The 18,719-nt window shown below is 37.4% G+C and overlaps 1 protein-coding gene across 1 annotated transcript in view; it reads right to left on the reverse strand.

Annotated features, from left to right (window-relative positions):
- The window catches only part of macrod2 (mono-ADP ribosylhydrolase 2), a 606,396-nt gene that overhangs the window by 424,027 nt on the left and 163,650 nt on the right, over window positions 1–18,719 (reverse strand). Inside the window, exon 4 of the mRNA XM_016442374.1 lies at window positions 17,408–17,437. Coding sequence (XP_016297860.1) covers window positions 17,408–17,437 — 30 coding nt within the window. The remainder of the gene's footprint in view (window positions 1–17,407; window positions 17,438–18,719) is intronic.

Below are 18,719 nucleotides of genomic sequence, written 5' to 3' on the forward strand. Positions count from 1 at the left end.
AATTAAAAGTTATCAAAGACAGCTAGACACAGATTGCAAAGTAGGTCAGGCTATCGTTTATGTCCATAATGCTACTCTTCCTTGCCATTTTTAGGCTGTTCGGTCACCCAATTGTTTATATAGAAAAATGTCTTGGGTTTTAATTGTATTTTCCCTCTTATCCCTACTCCCAGGTGGTCAGTTAGCGCCAAGGCGAGCACAGGGCAGACATTATTAAAGTGATTTTTTTTCCTTTCCACGTTGTGACTAATCAAGTTGGGGTAATTAGACCCACACGCCTGTGTAGATTGACATGAAGATTAACGAGTATTTGCGGCACGCTTGAATGGAGGTGTGACATTCGCAGCTTGTCGTCTGAGCAGACCTGCGGAAGCGGCGTGCTATAATCCAGTGAGAGTGTGCGCTACAGTAACTAAACACAGCTGTAAACGTGTGCTTTTCTCTTTCATGAACTGCACTTAAACACACTGGCCGCGACCTCCTGCACAAAATAACCAAACAAAGACTCATATTATTCTCCAATAAACTACTGCGGCCCAGATTATAGGCAACGCTATATATTTCCTCCTAGTTCAAAGCCCAGACAATCAGGCTTAATCAGATTCACACAGCCAGTCTATTGCTGGTCTTTGCTTTGTCAAGACACAGGACTCGAAACAGGGAAGGGGTTTGAGCGTGAAGGGAATTACAGACAAGATGAGTGATTCTGATAAGCATTTATGAAACATTTCTCTTCTTGTTATTGCATGCTGAATGTTTCTAATCAGCGTGCTCTGCCTCCTAAATGACTGTGATAAAAGGACTTATAAATCTTCAAGGCACGTTTAAGTAAAAAAAAGGCTGTAAAAATAAAACGGAAAATTTAATGGCCATCTGCTCTCTGCTGGAGCGGACTTGGCTGTAATGTGCTTTTTGTGCGATCAAAGGGACCATCCGCATCATGGTGGTTTACCTTCAGAGATCTCAGCCACCTCCTATTGAGAGTTCACAGCCCTGCTTATTGAAAAACACTTTTACAACAGACGTAACAAGACGTAACAGAGTCTCTTCAAAACAACACAAACAAGAAAAATAAACCATCTTTCTTTTTTGAAGATCTTAATGTATAACTACATTGCTAGACAATTACACATTTTATAGACTTTAAACAACTGTTATGTGTTTCCTCGGCCACTGAGGGTGTTTAGTTAAAAACAGAGGAGGGGAGGTGACCGGCCAATGACAGAACAGAGGAACATATTTCACTCAGTCATTGTTCTTATCTAATCAGGGCACAGTTAATAAACTATTAACAACTGCACTGCAGTCAGGACTCATCCAAGGTCTGTGGACCCCCTTGCCTGAATCGATCTCAACAAATAACCTACTACAGGTAAGACAGCTTCATTAACACAAAACCAAGGGTGTGACATGGGGTACAGTACAAATGAACAAAAGCACACACAACACAAACATTCATTTGAGGACTTCAAATTTGATGTGATTTCTTAGATAGAATACTTTTGAAGCTTTTCTATAAAGCCGATAAATCAACACCTGTAACCATATATTTAATATGAGGGGTCCTTAAAAAGGGGACTTTATTTAAAACCAAAATTTAAATAATAATAATAATATGCATTCATTTACAATATTTAAGCGAATAATCTAAAATTTAGCTAGACAGATAACGAGATTCATGTTATATTTTCTTCTACTAATAAAAAAAAAAAAATTCAGTTTTAAATATCAAATATTTATTTCTGTGCTACACTGAAATATAACATTCAATGCATTAAGGACTGTAAATATTTAATTAAATATGTAATGTATTTAATGTATAATAATTTTTACATATAAACAAACATTTACAACCTTATTTTTCAAAGTGGAAGTAAGCCGTTTTTTGTGAATGTGCAAGACTTCCAGTTATTTAAGTTAAAATAATATGGTAAGCAGTTTTCAATATCAAGCAGCAAAATGAGCTGTTTTGTACAGCTAAAAAAAAAACAGCTAAAAAAGCAGTGCATACAATTTATGGCCACGCCCGCTTTTACAGGAAAAATAGGATGGATACAATAAATGTATTTTAAATAACCATCAAAAATGACCAATTGCATTTTGCTTTGTATCTCTACTGTGGGACACGTTCTCATCACTGGTCACCTCCTTACCAGTGTGCTGCAGGATCACCTGAGAGCAAACAATCACTCACACAGACTCTCGCAGACTTCAAACTCTGTGCTGTGTAAACAGCTTCTCTGCAGTCTATCAGGGGGCAAAGCCAAAGCTCTTTGAAGAGTGTTTCAGGGCCAAAAAAAACAAAACACCACGGCACTTCAAACAACACTGAAGGGACGGCAGCAGTTGATCCCGCGCTTTCAAGGTTACAGAGCTGTGTAAACGTATACAAGTCCACACTACAAATACAGAGAGACACTTCGGTCACAGGAGTAGGACCACCGTGGCCGTACCACCCACCTCATAAACACTGATCTCCTCTTAAGCCTGTCTCCAGCTGGGGTCTCTGGTCCACAGGGGCCCGCCGAGGACCCAGGTGTAAGTGCAGACTTCACACAGTCATGGTGGCCCACCTCTGGAGTTCATTTAGCCACACAGTAGGGATAAAAGCGAGATGCAGGCCAAACCAGGCACAGCCCACCTCCTATTCACACAGCAGTGTGCGGAACTAGTACTTTTCTAATGGAAAAGCTTTCCTGTGCAATTCTGTTGATGGTACTTTTATACTTGCACAACTGGGATAATAGTCACAATTATTGGGCGTTTTATTTCATATTATAACTAAAGGCTAGATTTGCATTTCATGTAGAAAATCCCAGTGCTTGAAATGCAGAAAAATAACAGTGTTAAAGTATTATGCTGTTTTATATCAGGGTTTGAGCTGTGTATAAATGAAATGTTACATCAAAGCTGATTGACACACAGCAGGCGTTTTGCTTTCTGTCAGCGGTGTATGAGAGTATTTGCGGTAAAGGAGCCAAAAAGGGTTAAATAGATGCAATATAGAAGACCAATCGCAATTCAGTATGCAAATATTGCCATCACATCCCTACAATTAAATGGGCTTAAAAGGCTTTCATTATGACTTAAAGTTGAATGACTTCTGTAACTTAGGTGATTCAAGCTCAATGATTTGCATAATTTATTTATTGATCAATTAATCTTCAGTCATCACTTTTGATTATAAACAGATGTGATTCAATGTTCAATGTGATTCATCATTACATATACATATATATATATATATATATATATATATATATATGAGAATATGACTTATCCAGGCCGGAAAGCCTCAAATCATAAAGAGTGAAAAGAAAAAAAAAGTATGACATTTTAAAGTATGCTATTTTTAATGGCCAATAAATGAAGAACAACTGGGCTAGTCAACAGTTTAAAAAAATGTGCTTGCTCAATTAAAAAAAAAAAAAAAAAAAAACAATTGCGTCCACTCCTCCACATGATTCAGTTTTATTAGTTGACTTTCAAAAGTGTAAAAAAAATACATTGTGGAAGAAACACATCTTATACTGCATTAGAAGTGTCATTATTATTCAGCCAATTAATTACTTGCTCTACAAACACAAACTGCAGCAGCTGAAGGAACCGAAAACTTAATTAGTTCATATTAATCTCATCTTTCCCCTTTAAATTGTTTTTATATTTCAACTTTGTTCTCCTGAGACAATCAAACAAATGGTCAGAAACTATTTTTTTTTTTTAGCTATGAGGAACATGAAGAGAAATTGTCTTTATGTTTTGGTTGGCCATTGGGATCCAGACACTATTTGAAAGCCTTTAATGGTTTGAACGATAAGGTTCCTGGTGACTGACAAATTAAAACAGCCACTCTGGAAATGTAATGAATATAAATCTCATTTATGGAGAATATTTCAGTGAGTGCTCTCCCCATGTCTTTCTCCATTTCGCAGTTCACAGAGCGGACTGTTTACAGATACTGAGAGATAAGAGCCAATTAGGACTAAGAGCTGCAGATAGTAATGTTGAAGAAAATTTCTCTTTTGCTAATATCTATTCTTCGGCTCATAAATCCCCTCACCTGCCAAAAAACTTTGTCCCTTCCCCCCGACTGGGCCTCGCCGCTTCATTCCTCACAAAATCTGTTTCTCAGGCTTATTTTCCACCCTGCTTAAGATAACATCCTCCATCTGTGGGCTCCCCACATCACAACGTTTTAACCAACTTCCTAACTGCCCCTTTCCTCTAAATCTTGTTTTCCCTGTCTCTTCTTCTCACTTCCTCCTCATTCCCTCATCCTGTCTTTCTCACTAAGCACCCGCACCTTTCATACCAGAGCTTCCAGGGTGTTTCAGAGTACTCCAATTACTCACAGTTGTAAAAGTGTTTAAGCAATATAGCATTTTATGTGAAAGACATCAAATATGAATTGATTATAAATGATGGTATCCTTTTCATTTATTTTTGGATGAACTGTTCCATTATGTATACACTGGCTCATGTAGTTTCCTGTAGTTATACAGTTTGTGCATCCTAAATCAGTATGATTACTGACTCATTGTCCATATGCAAGTTTAAGGGTCATTTAAATAAATGATATTTTAATTAAAACATTTTATTAATCAGTCAGTAATTGTACTGACGTAAGTACACATGCTTTATTTCAATAGGAACATCACTAAAAGAAAATAATAACTTGGAGTTCAGTGAGTTCATTCAGTGAAGGATTTGTCAAGACTGATTAAAACAAGTAACTTGTGAGTCTTCTTGTTCAATTCATTAAGGGCCTATTTACACCTGGTCACTTCATGCTTTTTATCTGATCGGAATAACTATCCGATCATGAAAAGACCAGGTGTAAATGACCTCCGAAACGCTTTCAGGATGCATTTAAATCCGATCGCTCAAACAACTTCAGGAGGTGGTCTGGGCCGCATTCTAGGGCTGCACGATTAATTGCATGCGACTGTCATGCGCATCTCATCAGTAAAGCCGGTTCTGTGATTAGTAGTAAATCTCCATCACGTGCATTCAGATGGAGCGGCATTTACTACACAGAGCCGTTGTTCACTGACAAGCGAGATAAATCACCTGCGATTATGAACACAATATTGCGTAGCTTGTCAATGATCTACGGCTCTGTGTAGTAAATGCATGCGATTAATCGTGCAGCCCTACCACATTCCAGACGAAACTGGTCAAGTGTAAATGCATCTGGTTACACTCTGGTTAGCTGACGCACAAACTGCCTCAAATTAAACTGAAAGTAAGTCGCAGACGCTCAACACACAATCATCTTCATTAAAAGTAGTGAGACTAACCTATCTTTCCAGTGCTGATGCCGCGCTCTCTCCTGTTGCAGTCTTTGATCTTGAAATTGGCTGATAATGAATAAAATAGCATAAAATGCAGTGCATATCTGTTGCTTTCATTGACGTGAACTCTGTAAAATTTGCATATAGTGCGGGAATTGAAGACCGGATTTAAATCCGTTTTGCGAATACACATTTATGTGGCCAAGTGTAAATGGAAACGTTTTAACAAATCAGATAAACATCTGATCAGAGAAAACGCATGAAGTGACCAGGTGTAAACAGGCCCTAAAAGAACCAGAAACTATACTGTTTACACTTAGTGTTTTTGATTCGCTAAAAAGAATCAGATCAAAAGAGTCATCTGTTCTTGAATTGGTCTACAATAGTTTCACTAAATACTTTTGATTCACATAAAAGAATCAAACCATGCAAATCATTTGTTTCTCGATTTGGACTATAAAGAGTAATTTCTTCATTAACCAGTCTACACTGGTTGTATAGCATGTTAGTGATTCACTAGATCAAAGTAATTTGTTTTGGGAATCAGAATACAGCTTGTGCTGTATGTTTATTTTGTGCTAGCACAATCTTAGCCAATATATTGCAAGGAAGATAGCAATCATGCTACACAATCTTCTTGTCACATTCAATTCTGAATTCAAATCTGGACTACAGCATATTTGAGTAAAACTTGAGTAATATAGGATTTTTCTCACTGTGGTAAGGTACAGTTGGGGAGGTTTAGTTTTTGAAAAGTTATACATGAAACACGGAACGCACACAAATGCAGGAGTCCAGTCTCACTGCTTCTCCCTCAGAGGCACCTATTATCCCTTGGAGACCTACACAGACATGGATGTATGTGCACATATGTGTGTGTGTGTGTGTGTGTGTGTGTGTGTGTGTGTAACATGTCGGCCCCAGACAGCAGGGCTGGTGGTACCGTGGGGTTAACGGCATGAATGAATTCATTCTGCCCCGTGGGAGCTGTCTCTGTTTTGCTTGAGTGACACTCTCTAGACAGATGCGGCATTCTCCAGGACAGTCTTCACCAGCGGAATATCCAGAAGGAAAGATGACCTCTCTCGCATCGGTAACAGAGGAAAGAGAGGGAGAGAGAAGAAAAAGATGACAGCTTCTCTCTAGAGCTCCCCTTCTCTCCTCTGCTCCATCTCAGGGCAGAAACACAGCATTTGTTGGCGAGAGCAAAACCTGACAGATAGCGCTAACTAGCACAGCCTCTTGAGACGCACCGAAAGGCTGACAGTCGGTTACGGTTTGGCTAAAGGGCACGACTCCTGGTCTGTGTCTGCTCATTGACACATTCAGCACAATGTTGAACCCACAACCCCCTTCATTGCCCAACACCCCCAAACCCCGAAATCTCCACCCCTTTCTGTTTTTTCTTTTTAATATCACGGCATAAATAGAGACACAACAGATGCTGTAAAAAGACCATCTACTTAGATAGAAGACGCACTTTTATCGTGAGTCAGTCTGCGTAAATACCAAGGGTCTTGGATAATATGTCTTTTTGAGCTTTTGTTCTAGTAATCTGGGAAGTTTTTCAGACAGTTTTGACATCTGTCATAATTACAGCCTTTGTACTTTCACAGAAGAACCAACAAATACGACATCCCGCATTAAGACACTGTTGTGATGTTGTGTGTCCATGTAAACATACTCACACACATATTAGAGACACATTCAAACATTGTTTCACGCTTGAAACTAATTGCTTCCTATGGACGCTGGCATTTTACAAGACTGGGGTTTGAACGAATACTAATGTTTTCTTTTGTATTGGCGTCATTAAGAACGTCCAAATACAACCCTTCAGTGATCCCGGTCTCCTGCCTGTGCAGATAATGTGGTCTGCTTCACACTTCACTTGAGAATTGTAGTAAATTCCATTTAAAATTGAATTAATTTGTAGTAATTACTAAAATCTTCTGAATCTGTTCACTTTAGAGAAAGCATCCTGCTCCATACTCCATAGCTCTGTGGCTAACTCTAGCCCATTAAAAGCTAATAACACTGAACCTAATGGTTTTTGTCCCAAATCTGTTTAATCCTATGCTTGAGTTAATGCTTTGTGCACCAGACGGGCTTAATGTTCATCTCGGTGATAAAGATCACATAAATGCTTTGTGAGTATATGGGCACATCACATCAGATCATGCTTATCTATTTAGCCATCTATTAGCCAACAGTGGCCGATTGTCTTCTGATTATAGTGTTGAATTTATTCCAGTTGAAGATGCATTTACATAAATAATATTTGTAATGAATTAAATTTTATTTGATGGTCTGAACACAAGAGTTCAATTACGTAAAAAACATTAAGGGAGGGCAAACATATCAATGGAAAGGCAACTAATGAAGTTCTTAATCTCAAAAGTGGTCCTTTTAAATTTTAAAATACCAGTACATTTTTAAATAGTTTAAGTTGGTATTAAATAATAGTCTGTAGTTTGAATAGGCCTACTTGATGTAACCTGGTTATTATTAAACAGTATATTCTTATATTCTGAGTCTCTGTAAAAGATTGTCTTTTTATGAAGGTTATTCCGATAATGGGCCTTTTATTCACTGTGCCGTCTGGTAAGGGGTTGATGAATTAAATGATGAATATTTATATCTAATCATTTCATATTGTTGACTAAACTTTAATTTTGTCACCTTGACTTTCTTACATTTCTTGAAAATAAAATAATTAGCATGGGGTCTTGAACCCACATTTAAAGAACCATATCGAGGTGTTTATTTTGGCCCTTCCGCTCACATATTGACCCCTCTGTCATCCCCCTTTTTAAAAACATTCAAAAATCACTACTAATTAATTGGCTAACTACCTCAAAAACTTTCTTTATCATGAAGTTTCAGTGAAACCTCACTAAAGTGCTTTGCTTTTGTAAACCACCGCTTTCTGGAGTGATAGACAAAGTAATATAATTCAATCCGATTGGGCCTTTTTTCAAAACAGTCCATTTGCGACATTAAAAGCGGCCATCGATTTGACCGATCAAACCAGCGTTAAAGGGATTGTGGGTGACTATCATGCTAGGTCTGCGAAGTGGCCTGTTTGTGAGACTATGGTGCTCTTGTGGTGACTGTTCCTCACTGCTCCTAAAACTGTCAGGATACATTTTGTCCGCAGCCAAGGGCTAGAGGATGCAAAAACTGACCAATGAGTAAACTGACAGGACAACTCATCCTCCAAACAAAAATGACTCCCAGTGGGCAAAGCCAGCGAGGCTCAGCGACCGCAGCACCAAATACGAGGCTTTTCAGAGCCAAATCTGAAGTGACATTCAGAAAGGGAATGTTCGGTTTTGTCTGAAATCTCAGTGATTGACCCAGAATAATGTGGAAGGGATGGGAGGATGCTCCTGCACTCGACTGTTCTGATGTGTCATAGAGGAACAATAATAACAACTTATCCAACCCATTTCTCGATGACATGGTAAAACACCTATCTATGCGTCACACAGGCCTTGAAATCTGTTACCTCCAGTCCTGTGGATCTCTTCCTCAAATAATATGTTGTCACGGGTCAAACTGGAGGTAGATATTCCCTCGAGGATATTTTCTCCACAAGCACAGAGATAAAATTTTAGATACCAGTCACAGATTTTCTCTAGTGTGCTGGAGGTTGCAGGTATCTAATAACAGAGCAAATTACAGATTTGCACATTTGAAACGCACACACATTACACGTCACATACACAACAGAAGTGCAAACATCAGAAATAAGCTGTGAAACAAAAAAAACTGTGTATACTGTTGGTGTATTTCAAACAAATGACTCAGGCTTTCCACAAACATCATTACTTGGATCATGATTTCCTGGGATCACGATTGTTTACTGTGAATGTGTGAAGGGAAAACCATTTACAAGCCCCAACAGGGTTATTCCCATGGGAATGAAGGGCTCTGGTGAAGTAGTTTGTTCAGGTGTTTGCTGGAAGATGTAAGCTGCACGAGAATGTCATGGAGTGTCTGTTGACATTTACTCTGAAAAGCTAAATACTGCACATCCTCCAATAGTTGGATCGTGCGATATAAAAAACCTGCACCTGTAACCAGTAAATAGTGGGCGTTTCAATAATTTATCCTTATTTTTACTTCACCAAATGAAAGATTTAGGAGTAATTCATGTGTGTGTGTGTGGACATAAATTTGCTGGTAAAAGTTAAAACACTTTCCTGGCATCGTGCATACAGAGCCCAAGCGATGCCATTGACTAACTAATGACATGGTTGCCGATGGCGACGGGATGACAGTGGGGAGATTTATGTGTGGAGACACAGATGAATGATTCATCAGTTCTAGGGAACAGTGATGCGAACACTGAGCCCAGCATTGGCGGCAGAAACCCCGCACTTTAACCGAGATGTGACAGTAGACCTGCCACCTTGTCTGACACCTGCATTAATGTGTCCTTCATGAAGCTTTAGAGGGGGAAAATAACTTCCTTGCAATATATTGGCTAATAATGTCATTAATTTGTTCATCTTTATAATTGTATATGTGCATTTTGTAGTAAGGTTTGCTAAGGTCTTTTTCAAATTGAGCAATTAATGCATCTAGATCGTTGCTGGCTAGAATTTTTCCAAACAATGGCGGATGATAAAATGAGCGTGAAAAAAATCCTTATATTTAAAGAAGAATATGAGCCACAACTAAGGACTTGAATACTATGAAAATATGACCAGAGGGTGGCTATTTATTCTAGCAACTAGCCACAGCACCCTAGCAATCACATAATGAGCAGAAAAAAAACGCTCAGAACACCATTACCATTAGTATATAGTTATTGTAAATATAATAATATTACATATATAAATGTATGTATAAAATTTATATTATGTAATATTTTGTGTATTTTGACAATATTATACTTATAATGTCTGGTTTTAAAAAAGCCACTCATCTGAGAACATCCTTTGGCTCAGCAGCCTCAAAAAAAAAAAATCTTCTGACGCATATTTTGATGATAAATAAAAAGGCCCTAAAAAACTGCCTTCTCCAAGATACCATAACACATCAGCACATCTAAATATAGCGCTCACTGAAGTAGCCCAAAAACTAATGGTGTGATAATTTCCCATCAATTAGTCCATCCATCACTGCTGATTGGGCCAGAGTGTGATAGCAGAGCCTATTTCAGGATCCTCCTACAAAAACCTGTGAACAAGCATGCAGTAAGGGATTATGGGTAAAACTCTCCCCTCCAGAAGAATACACATTCATGTGCTTGTGTAACAAGCATCTCTATCAAAGAGTAAAATAGCCTTGTTGAGATCCATTAGATGTATCCACATGCTGCCGTTTGCCTTTTGACAGCCACATGTGGAGGATGTTTTAGTAAGAGTTGGGACAAAAGGATGGGTTTTGCATCATTTCAGGCTTTAATTGGAGCATGGATGTGGTTGTAGCTAAAGTGGCAGGTGGGGTGCTTTTGTTCCAGTGAGCTCAACATGGATAAAAGCTGCCTCGCTGCAGGTGCATGGATGAAACCGTTTTAAGCACTGATGATATATTAGCTACTAAGCAATACTGAGGTAACCTGAAGATGAAGTGCGATTCACGATGTTCTGTATTAATTGCAAAGATGAAAGGATGGATGAATTGCGCAAGGGTTCACGCAAGCACACAAGGATGAAACAGTGAAATCATGTTGATTTGATATGAGAGAGACAGCCGGTGAGATGAAAGAGAGAGGCTGCTCTCACTTTCACCCCTGCAAAGTGAAAAACAGACGACTGGCTGCATTCAGCACCAGATCAAAACACCAAAGGGAGACTGTTTACAAATGTGTATGGTCTAAACTGCCCTCTGAAAATGATATTCATATTGAGAGAGACTGGATGGGTAGAGGACAAAGTATGTGAGTGGAGTGGAATGACAGCATTTTCCCCTCCCCACTCATAAGCATTATGTAATCACTCACTCAAATCCACTTCAGGTTTTCCCTTTCACAATCAGGTAAGATAAATCTCACTGCATAAAAATGTTTATTTACAATAAGATTCAATTTGTTAATAGTTAATGCATTAAGTATCATAAACTAACAATGAACAACATTTTTTATTACAACATGTATTAATTTAGATTAATGTTAATTTATAAATACACTTTTGTTCATTGTTAATTTATGGTCGCAATACATTAATGTTTTTTTTTACAACTTGAAATGTTAAAAATGTATGTAATGTGTAGAATACAGAAATTAACCATTAATAGATGTTGTAATAGTATTGTTTACTATTGCATGACACTAAATGCATTAACTAATGTAATGTAAAAAAATTTTTTATCATGAATGATTTGGGCACATCTTGGAGAAAAATAATGTATTATCCATTTTTAGATATTTCCATGCAAAAACATGTTCTCAAAAAATGTGTTTTTTAAATTCCCAATGATTCTTTGGTCGTCCACAATAGTCTGTGAAAACACTGCACACTGGGATTTGCCCAAACAAATTGTCTGAAATCTGACTAAACCAAACCCTTCAGTTGTGATCGCATTGTTAAAATATAATCTTTGAAATGAAACTGAATGTACATCTGGTATAGGCTCCATGGATATGTACGTGATGAAACAATAATAACATGAGCTGAATAAGACCAAAATAGAAACTCTATACAGTACACGTCTTGCAGCCAATTTGGAAAAAATACAGAACAGTACACATCCACACATGAATCCAATGTCTCTAAGAATTAGCAAATCCCAACATGGCACTTGTGCAAGCCGTCAGCTATCAATAGGCTGCTTTAATGTGTGAAAAAGCAATTTAAAAAGCTATCCAATGGTTGTGTTCTGTCAATGGAGTCACTTTCACCCCCCAAAAAAATAAAACGATTAATGCCCGCAGGCTAACGGATGTTGCTGGCAACACACACGGTCTTAATTGCTTTTTGCAAGGTTAAGCGACCTACTGCTCCATAGCTCAGAATAAGGAGACATAATTCAAGTATGGAACATGACATGTCCTTATTCCAGCAAGGAGAATCTGGAACTTCACTGGACCAAATTACAGTCATACTCACATTTAGAAAAAAAATCCGAATATACTTGAATGAGATCTTTTTTTTAAAGTATAGTATAGTCAAGTAGTATAATGTAATGTAATATACATTTCTATATTTAAATTAATACAATTAGACATTCTGAATGGAATTTAAAAAGATATATCACTGTGTTGCTTTCACATATATGCATAATTCATATATGGAAATTGCATATTCCACATTATTTAATTTTATTATTCCTGCTAAATTGCTAAAACATTCATGGTAAAACTAAAAGATATATAAATAAAAAAAAATAACACATTAGTGAACACAATGCAGTGCAGTAGTAACAGTGCTAACTATGGTATACTTATACTGCAGAAAAGTGATAGAATGTTTTGAGCGGGATATGTAACTGCTATCACTTCCACTCCACTCCATACTCTGGTCTCACACAACCATACAAAGTTGAAGCATCACCAAAACTGCTGTGATTTGTCTGGGTGGTCTACTTGAAACCTCAGTGCTAAACAGGCAAAATCGTTTCAGTCAGAATGCAAACGAGCCAATATCCCCTCTGGATGAAGACATCAAAGTTATCTCCACTACTGAAGATTCGTAGCCAAGTAAAAAGCTAAATCATTGTGTTCTACACCAAGAACCAGACTGATAGACATCAGGACTTGTTTATATCAGGCGTAACCCATCAGGACTCCATCAACACCCAGCTATCAAATAACACCAAACAGTTTATATAACCAGATGCATCTCAAACTGCTTCAATTACTACAAAGCAAACGTCAAGATACTGCGATCAGTTGTGAGTAACTCTAAGTGAAAAACACATTCTGTTTTGTTTTGGGGTTTTTTATGAGCACTTATGTTAACCAGAGATCATTTAGATTAAGGAAAATTACTAGATTTAATCATGCCCATTTAAAGTGAGAACTAAATAACGTACTTTGCTGACCACACCAATTGTATTTTAATCGAGTTTGTTGTGTGTTGCGGCTCAACAACAGGAAACCACTCAGTCGCAGCTATGAAACCCTGTGAGAGTCAAAAACTGGGTGGAATGCTGGTAGGGCTGCACAATTAATCGAATTTCTAATCACGATTACAATTATGGATGCCACAATTACGTAATCGTTCAAAGCGGCAATTAATCGTTCAAAGTCCACTTATGTTATTCTGTGCTTAAGATGCTTCTTTTTGTTTTCTTTCTACATGTTATCTTAAGGGTTTTTCCATTTTTTTATTTTAGTTTTAGTATAACACTATAATACCATTTATATTTTTACTTTTTTTATAATTTAAAGAAGAAACCAATCCGATGTATAGTTGACATTTGAGGCTTAATACTATAGAAAAGCACTCAAAGTTTTTCAGTTAAGAGTGTTTTCAGCTCGTTTATTTTCATATAAAAATACGGCATGCAGTTGCATCAAACAATGGTATAAACATCATTCAATGTAAATTGTGATAATCGTAATTAATAATCGCAATTACAATTTCAAGGGAATAATCTAAACAGGCAAAATCGTTTCAGTCAGAATGCAAACGAGCCAATATCCCCTCTGGATGAAGACATCAAAGTTATCTCCACTACTGAAGATTCGTAGCCAAGTAAAAAGCTAAATCATTGTGTTCTACACCAAGAACCAGACTGATAGACATCAGGACTTGTTTATATCAGGCGTAACCCATCAGGACTCCATCAACACCCAGCTATCAAATAACACCAAACAGTTTATATAACCAGATGCATCTCAAACTGCTTCAATTACTACAAAGCAAACGTCAAGATACTGCGATCAGTTGTGAGTAACTCTAAGTGAAAAACACATTCTGTTTTGTTTTGGGGTTTTTTATGAGCACTTATGTTAACCAGAGATCATTTAGATTAAGGAAAATTACTAGATTTAATCATGCCCATTTAAAGTGAGAACTAAATAACGTACTTTGCTGACCACACCAATTGTATTTTAATCGAGTTTGTTGTGTGTTGCGGCTCAACAACAGGAAACCACTCAGTCGCAGCTATGAAACCCTGTGAGAGTCAAAAACTGGGTGGAATGCTGGTAGGGCTGCACAATTAATCGAATTTCTAATCACGATTACAATTATGGATGCCACAATTACGCAATCGTTCAAAGCGGCAATTAATCGTTTTTCATTCTACATGTTATCTTAAGGGTTTTTCCATTGTTTTAATTTTAGTATAACACTATAATACCATTCACATTTTTACTTTTTTTTATAATTTAAAGAAGAAACCAATCCAATGTATAGTTGACATTTGAGGCTTAATACTATAGAAAAGCAATAAATGTTTTTCAGTTAGTTTTCAAGGGAATAATTGACAATTATGATTTTTGTCATAATCGTGCATCCCTAAATGCTGGTACGCTAAAGCCTAAAACATCAAAACAGTTTACTAGACATTTAAATGACCGTGACCTTTTGCCCCACCCAGAGTTCAAAGCTCCGTACAGTAGAAACTGTCCCTTCTATTTACATTAGAGAGTGAGCGTTTCTGCCAGAGGTCATTAGAAAGCAAAACAAGAGCAGGGAAAACTAGAAAAAGAGATAAGAGGAAGCCTAAGTCTTTCTTTCTGAAGAGTAGCGAATGAGATGAAATCATCACAGATGGAGGTCCTCACCTCGATAAACGATAGGCAGTAGGAAAGGGGGAGAAAATAAAACAGCTTTGTGTATCTGCCGCCCCATTGCTGATATCGTAGGGTCAAGAGATAAAGCCACCCAGGACATACAAGATTTTTTTTTTTTAGACTGGAGAGAGTGAGAAAGAAATGAAGAGCTTTGTCTCGAGTGAAACAGGAGAGACAGATTAAAAACTGGGAGAAAAGTCGCCTTAGATTGAAGTCTCCAAAAGATAAAAGCCAAAGAACTCTTGCTACCTGGTTCATCATTCAAACCATAGAATGAGCTTTGCTCATGTCAGACTGCTTTTGCTTTGGTTTTGCAATTATTGCCAAAGGATTACACTTCTGAGAAATTCAGAATTTTTGGTGCATCCTACCCAAATTAGTTTCATTTTTGTAGTTTGAACAGCAAAAAAAAATAAATAAATAAATAACTGATTAAAAATCAGATTTCAAGTTTTTTTTTTTTTTTTTTTTATTTGCACAATGTATACTAGAGCAGTGTTCAAATACTATTTTAGATAGAGATGCATGATATATCAGCAAATGGATATTTTATTTATCATTTCACTTCATATTAGATATGTTTATTTGTTTAGCAGGGCGCATTTTAACCTATCTTTACTTTAATAATACTTTTGTCATTATTTATAACTCATTTAATCTTTTAAAACACTAACAATTTAATAATGCTGTACTAAATGTATCTTTAGCAAATATCAAAATGAATATTCATTCTCATACTGTGAAGAAACATTGTGAGGCTTAAATTCACCTGTAGCAATTACAACTACCAATTTTAGGTTTTAGTTTTTTAATCCTTATAACTTTCATTCAACAAAGATGTGTTAAATTGATCAAAGCTAACAGACACATTTTTAAAAAAAATCTTATCGATCCAAACTTTTGAACGGTAGTGTATGTGACATTCGCTGTAAAAAAAAATGTTTGTAAAAAGCATTGTGTTGACACTCACATTATTAACATAGGAACTGGCCTAGAGATTGGGTGTGAAAACCAAATTGGATTTGAGTACAGTGTGAACAAAGCCTAAAATCTCCCCGTCGGTCCGTCCCAAACTAGTGTGCCTGCTTCATGCTGTTTTCAGAGTTTAACATGTGCTTTCTTATGTTGCCAATGGATTAGCATTTTTGTTATCTTCTTTGACACTACACCAAATGTCTTATAGCTACGGGTTAATTGGTTTTCTAGCACTGGCATCTGGGGATGGCAATTAGGGGAGACAATGCTCTTGATATGGGCTTTGATTAAACTCCCTTCAGTGCTGAACACGACAATAAGCTCTTTTTTTTTTTAAATCAGGGATGTGAGTTTTGTTTGCAGGCTGACATGTTTGGGAAAAAAACACCTCCAGATGCAATGCTAACAGGCATATTTCCTTTCACAGATCTTTTTCAGGTACAAAAATATTCCCACAGAGTGAAACATCAGCCTTCGTTCACCTGCCGCTGCTGATGAACATCCTCTAATAGTCTCCCTTACACACATATGTGCACACACACACCAATATCAAAAGCCAATTATGGCAAAATAATGAAGAAACCAAATTGCCCTCGAGACGTTTCGCATTGTGACAAATCAATAAAAGGACCATGATGACATACAACGAGGTGCCAATAAAGAAACATTTGACTCCCAGTTGTGGGGGTCACAGCGATTCACTGACAAGTGCTGTGGTAAGTAGTTTTGTCACAGACGTGTGACCTCTGGCCTTAATCAGCCCGTTTTTTTTTTGTTCGCCACTTCTCCAATCAGGGAAATCGGTCACAGTGGCTGATAAGGGTCTATTCTAGAGCTACGATGAAGAAAGACGGGGGTTTGGGGGCTTTTAGCACACATCAGATAACATAAGAGCCATACTAAGGAGAGTGTGATGTGAGACGGATAGTGTATCACGAGTGGTAATCGCTTCCTCACGAGGGACCCAATCAAGCGCGGTCTGCTCCCGAGATGTGGCAGGGGAGAAGGACCCTCCCTGACACCATGGCACAGATGGATAAACAATGGATCGTGAGAAAAGGGGCACACGACTGACCTACATTCATTATCTGGGGACTAAACGGATTCCTCCGTAAAAGTGAGGTGGATCAAAATTCCAGTTGTAATTAGGTTGATTCCTGACCCCAAACCCTGACACTTCTTTACTCCTTCTGTCATGTCTTGTGTTTTGTGTGTAATTACTTCAATCATGTCAAAATGTGTGCAGAAATGTTTCCAAATGAGGGCCTGGGTACTGTTGCTCCATTAACCGACCACATGGGCAACCACAGACATGGTTGGACAACTCAGATTTCATGTGCCAGTGGACGGCGATGTGTTTTCCACTGTCGAATTCATGGAGAAACCACCTAACATCTCAAAACGATGTTACAATGAAAATGTAGTAAGATAAGACACTTACCTCCTCCACCGCCGAGCAGAGAAGAGTTTGCTGTAGAGGAAACAAAAGAGAGAAAAACAACATGAGTGTCTGAATTAGGGAATATGTTCAAAAGAAGCACTTTAGTTCAATGCGGAGCATACTATCATTCAGATGAGAGCCAACAAAGATGTGGAACCTGAAGGTCAAGAACACTCCAAAGCCAGACATTTGCACTGAATAGAGGTTTGAGGTACCAGTGAGCTGGCAGCTGTACTGCAGAATGCTATTATTACACTCCTAAATGAACGCCATTGAGCGTTAAATGCTCAGGCTGCGTGTTTTCTGTCAGAGCCGAGTGGGCTACACGTAGAGCTGCTGTGGTGAGTTTAAGCAGACGTGGCTGGGGCCCGGGCGTTTCTTTGATGCCATGTTTCTGATTTCTGCAGTGGGCGGCCCGGGGACAGCGGCCTGTCTCAGAAATCCCTCCCGTCACCCGGATAAGAGTGCTAAAAACAGACAGAGTAAAAGTATATTCCACTCCTCTCTACTTAACCCTTTCGCACGTGAGTTTAAAATATTCTAGCTGAGCCCCCAGCGTGAGGTAGGGACAATCAGCCACACAGGAGAGTTTGGCACCACAAGACACTGTTACACCTTTTTTCACTATTCTTCAAGTGGTGAAGCCAATAAGAGGTTTCATTAGAGAAATAAAAAGAGGAGTCACTGAAACATTTAGTAATTGGATTATATCTGCTACAGATTATACTGCTTTAGAAAAAAACGAAGTGAATACCAATTTAAAAATGCCCAAAATAAAATTAAAAAAAAAATTTAATTAAAAATTAAAATTTAATTAAAAATACAATTAAAAATAAAATTAAATAAAACTAACAATCGATTATGATTAAACAATTTTTTTTTAAAAAGTAGAAAGCCCTGCTATATCTATAATACTGGTTTTATGAAATGCAGTAAAATGAATTAGAATTGATATTACAGGTATGTACACAAACAATACATTCCAATTTATGACAATTATATTTAAATTATAAATTATAGTATGCATTGGCACACATATATACATACAGATGAATAACAGTTTTTATTAAAAATGTATAAATTACATGTTTAATAAAAACAAATAATGTTAATCATATATATATATATATATATACACATACACACACACACACATACTCCTGTATCACATTAATTTAATTTTGTTGTTCATTTCTGGAGAGCAACCAAATAGGTTACATTTCAGCAATGGGTTGCATTTTGCATTAAAGGGGTCATATGATGCTTTTTTAAAGATCATTATTTTGTGTATTTGGTGTAACAGAATGTTGGC

Source organism: Sinocyclocheilus anshuiensis, unplaced genomic scaffold (assembly GCF_001515605.1).
Source record: "Sinocyclocheilus anshuiensis isolate Anshui unplaced genomic scaffold, SAMN03320099.WGS_v1.1 scaffold487, whole genome shotgun sequence".
In the NCBI taxonomy this organism is placed as follows: domain Eukaryota; kingdom Metazoa; phylum Chordata; class Actinopteri; order Cypriniformes; family Cyprinidae; genus Sinocyclocheilus; species Sinocyclocheilus anshuiensis.